Source organism: Hippocampus comes, unplaced genomic scaffold, assembly GCF_001891065.2.
Source record: "Hippocampus comes isolate QL1 unplaced genomic scaffold, H_comes_QL1_v1.1 scaffold190, whole genome shotgun sequence".
Lineage (NCBI taxonomy): Eukaryota > Metazoa > Chordata > Actinopteri > Syngnathiformes > Syngnathidae > Hippocampus > Hippocampus comes.
In genome coordinates, this window is record NW_017805121.1 from 281,501 (window position 1) to 285,685 (window position 4,185).

The 4,185-nt window shown below is 50.8% G+C and overlaps 1 protein-coding gene across 1 annotated transcript in view; it reads left to right on the forward strand.

Annotated features, from left to right (window-relative positions):
• The window catches only part of LOC109513440 (calcium/calmodulin-dependent protein kinase type II subunit delta-like), a 17,395-nt gene that overhangs the window by 3,116 nt on the left and 10,094 nt on the right, over positions 1–4,185 (forward strand). Inside the window, exons 3-6 of the mRNA XM_019865929.1 lie at positions 958–1,017; positions 1,098–1,152; positions 1,544–1,609; positions 3,032–3,104. Coding sequence (XP_019721488.1) covers positions 958–1,017; positions 1,098–1,152; positions 1,544–1,609; positions 3,032–3,104 — 254 coding nt within the window. The remainder of the gene's footprint in view (positions 1–957; positions 1,018–1,097; positions 1,153–1,543; positions 1,610–3,031; positions 3,105–4,185) is intronic.

The window sequence follows — 4,185 nt, forward strand, 5'->3', positions numbered from 1 at the left end:
GCGTGTTTCCTCTTCCCCCCCCCCCCCCCGTCAGCGCAGCAAGCGTCTTTTAATGAGCTTAAATCCATCCCCGATTATCCGGCCGCTATTAGCGGGGGGCTAACGGCTAATCCCCTGTGATTGGCTCCTTGAGTCTCCGCGTGAAATCGCGCCATCATTCTTTAGCGTTGACGTCAATCTTGCTTCGTGGTCGTGCTCGATCGAGGGAAATTCACTCATCGATCAGAATTTTCATGGTTTTAAAATTCGGTGCCGAGCATTTCAGCGGGAGAGCGTTTCATTTCATTTGACTGCTTTTTTTTTTGTCATCATAAGTACTATTCCGTATCGAGCAGCGGTTCTTAACCTTTTTAGAGGTACCGAACCCAACCAGTTCAGATGCACATTCACCGAACCCTTCATGAGTGAAAAATAAAAATATGCTTTTTTACCAACACATTTATTAAAACCAGAAACAAGTACAAAGTATCCATTTTTGAATTGTGCACAAGATGATCCAGGCAGTGGCGGCCAAGTGAGTGTGTCACGTTGAGTCGGGTGCGTCTTATCCTGCGTGGCAGAGGCTCCGTCGAACCCCTGAGACTGATTCACCGACCCCCTGGGATTCGATCGAACCCAGGTTACGAACCACCGATGGAGAGCTTTTGACAATCGAAATACGTAAAAAAAAAAAAAAAACAAAACCCTGTACACAAAACGAGCACGCCGCCCTACTTTGAAGTCCCATTTTCTTCTTCGGCTTGCATCGCAGCAAAAGCCAAATGCGCAATGTGGAAAACGTAAAGGGTTGGAAAGAGGCGGGGCTTGTATTTGATTGACAGCCGCGGCGGGAGGCCACCGCTCAGCATTCTGTTCAAACGGTGTGCCGGATTCTCGTTGCCCTGATTCCAAGGCTTTTTGCTTTGATTCCTTCTCTTTTTCTGCTCCGTTGTGACTTTGTTGCACGTCATCCGTCAGATCACCAGAAGCTGGAACGAGAGGCTCGCATCTGCCGCCTGCTCAAACACGCCAACATCGGTGAGGACGCAAACCACCAGTGGGCAAATTGTTGTTGGCGCCGCTCACCAGCGCGTGTATTTATTTGTGTGCCGTTGCAGTTCGTCTTCATGACAGCATCTCCGAGGAGGGCTTCCACTATCTGCTCTTTGACTTGTAAGTCTCTGGCAAGCCATGGGAGCGTATCGTCTTCTCTTGTTGGCAGTCGTTCCATCTTCGCCGTGTCTTTTTTCGCCTCTTGTCGTTGCTTCCCCCACGTGGCCTGCTCCCGTTTCCTCTGCGGTTCTTCTTATTTCATCTGCGCTGGTTTCCTGTCATTGTTTCCGCTTCTCCTCCTCATGTCCTCGTCGCCGTCCTCTGCTCTGGTTTCTGCCCCCCCCCCCCTTTTCCCTCCGAAACAATTCCACAAATCTTTTGCGCGGGCGCTCCCACGCCATCCGCATCCATCTCTGTGTGAACCCCATCTCGTTTCCATGGTGACCGTGTAGGTCGGGGACGGGGATGAAGAAAGAAATCGGTGGATTCAAATGTGTGTGTCGCTCCGCAGGGTGACCGGAGGTGAATTATTTGAGGACATCGTAGCCCGAGAGTACTACAGTGAGGCCGACGCCAGGTAGGGAGGGACGCTCTCTGACACGTTACTTTGGTGTTGACGGCAAACGTCACCTGGGAGCAAGAAATGGCTCCCAGCCTCTTTTTGGAACAGTTCTTTGCCATCTTCCAAAGTGCTCCTTGCGCTAACACCCCCCCAAGGGTGGCTCATTTCTTATCTCGTGGCTCCACTCTACTTCTTTTCTATTAGTCAGGAGGTGGTCTCTCTCGCCCCCCCCCCCCACCACCACCAAAAAAAAGGAAAAAAATGTCTACGTTTCGGTTTGCTTCCTCTTCTCCACCCGCACCCATGCAGCTTTCTCGATCGCGCCGACTCACTGGCAGACTGGTCACTCCAACCACTTAACAGACAGTCGGCGCAGGTACGAGCGCCCGAATGTGACACTTCAGCATTCAAATCCAGCGAAAGTGAAGAAGATTAAAAAAAGCCCCGACGTTGTTGAAATAAGATGGCCGCTACTTGCCATTTTGTGATCAATGCGCTCCGAGTTCTGAAGGCCAATCTGGAACTGCGTATTCTCTTCTGCTAAGTTAAATCGCGTGGCGGCGAGAGGGGAAAGCCGCACCGTTGATTCGTGCGCATCGGACTTATTAAAGCTCACTTAGTGTCGTGAGTCCGCTCCATTAGGTTTAATGAAGACGGAGCGCTCTTTCCACTTAACGTCTTTGTTTTATTGAGGTTCGCCTCGCGCCGGAAGCAGACGAGCAGGTCCGCGTTGTCTCTCCTCTCGGATTCGGATGTTTTATCGTCTCACAAAAGCTTCAAATTGAAAAAAGCAAATGCCCCAAAAACACTTCTGTCCGAAAATGCGACCATCCGGAATTGCAAACAGCAAACTTTTGAAAACGCTGTCATCTCAAAACACAGACAGCAATGTGGAAAATGCAAACAGTCGAAAAAAAACAGCCCCACGTAAAAACATTTGAAAGCTCAAACGACGAGCAACTGGCACCTCCCCGAACCCCGACGCGTGACAGCGTTCGCCCCTCCGAAAGTCAGACGGAGTCTGAACATTCTCATCGTATCCGAACACACGAACAGTGTTTGAACATTGAAATTGTTGAAAGCGCGCAAATATCCGCGGAGCCAAATGACAACCGGCTCGCTCGCCGGTTGTCATTTGAGCTTTTCAATCAAATGTCATCTTTGAATGTCAGGCATCAAGGCCGCTTCCCTCGGCGCCTGCCGCCCGCTCCCTTTGGAGACCGGCGGGAAGTGGGACTTTCATTAGCGCTGCTAATTAGTCTGAATCGCACACTCGCCCGCCGCACTCCCGCAACTCTTCTCCATCACAACGTGTCGCCGTCACTCGCTGCTTGATGCTTGACACACTTAAATCTGTGCTAGAAGGGTTTTTTTGTGTGTGTGTGTGTGTGTGTGTGTGTGTGTGTGTGTGTGTGTGTGTGTGTGTTTTGCATGCAGCCACTGCATCCAGCAGATCCTGGAAGCCGTGCTTCACTGTCATCAAATGGGCGTTGTGCACCGAGACCTGAAGGTGAGTAAGGCGGAGTCCTGGTTTTTGTTTTTGCTGTGGGTACCGTTCCATTCTTGGAAGGAACACGACATTTCTGGATCCGCAAGTTCCCTTCTGGTTTGTAGTCTTGCTGCATGCTTTCAATGGAGACCAACTCAACAAACACGCCGTTGTCCGATATCAAGAGCACAACTTTTTGGAGTCGCCCACACGGCGGACGGTAAACTGAGTGAAGTGGTGGTGAAATGAGCTGCATCCTTAAAGGGAGAAGAAATGCCCCCCCCCCCTCCATTGTCAGACATCAATGGCCGCACCACCTCAAGTTGCAAAAGAGCCTTGAGGGTCAACGGGAACGCGTGGCAAATCTTGCCTCATGTTTTGAACGGAGCGCAAATAACGGCGCCACCTGGCTGACAAACGCAAAAACAACCCTCGTCCAGCGTCAATGCCCGCGCACGGCAAAAATGGAGCCAAATGTTGCTTTCAGCTTTGAATGGACCCCAAGGGCTGAGTAGATGCAGTTCCAGTTACAGAATGTTCATCGCTTGAAGAGCCGCACGGTTCAAAGGTTTTGTAGCGTCTTATCATCTGAAAAATATGGCTAATCACTCATTGTGTGTGATTTGAATTTGAATGTATTCCAATTATCGCACGCTTCTCCAATCACAATAATCCAGTCACTGACTTAAGATATCCAGAGTTCAAGTGTATCTTTACACATAGTTTTAGTCGTAAAACAGTTTGTTGATTTTGCTCAACGACATCAATTCTAGCGCTTCCCTTCCAGCATTACGGCGGCGCGAAGGGACGTCAAGAGACTTTTGACTCGATTCCAAAAGCGGGGCACCCACAAAGAGAGCCCCGCGGCCCCTTTTGCGCTAAAATAATGGTCAGCCCAATGCAACGATTTGCGTTCAATGAGTCCAACCCAATGAAAAAGTGACTTTTGCGAGTCGCTCGTTTGAGACGATCCTCTTCTCGTCGGGAAAAAGAAAAGTCAGCGATGCCAGGAGAAGAGGCGGCGGCGGCGGGCCCGCGGTAACCCTCGAGCCCATCCGGCAGCGGCGCGGCGGCTGCGGCGAGAAACCCGGCCGGCCGAGCG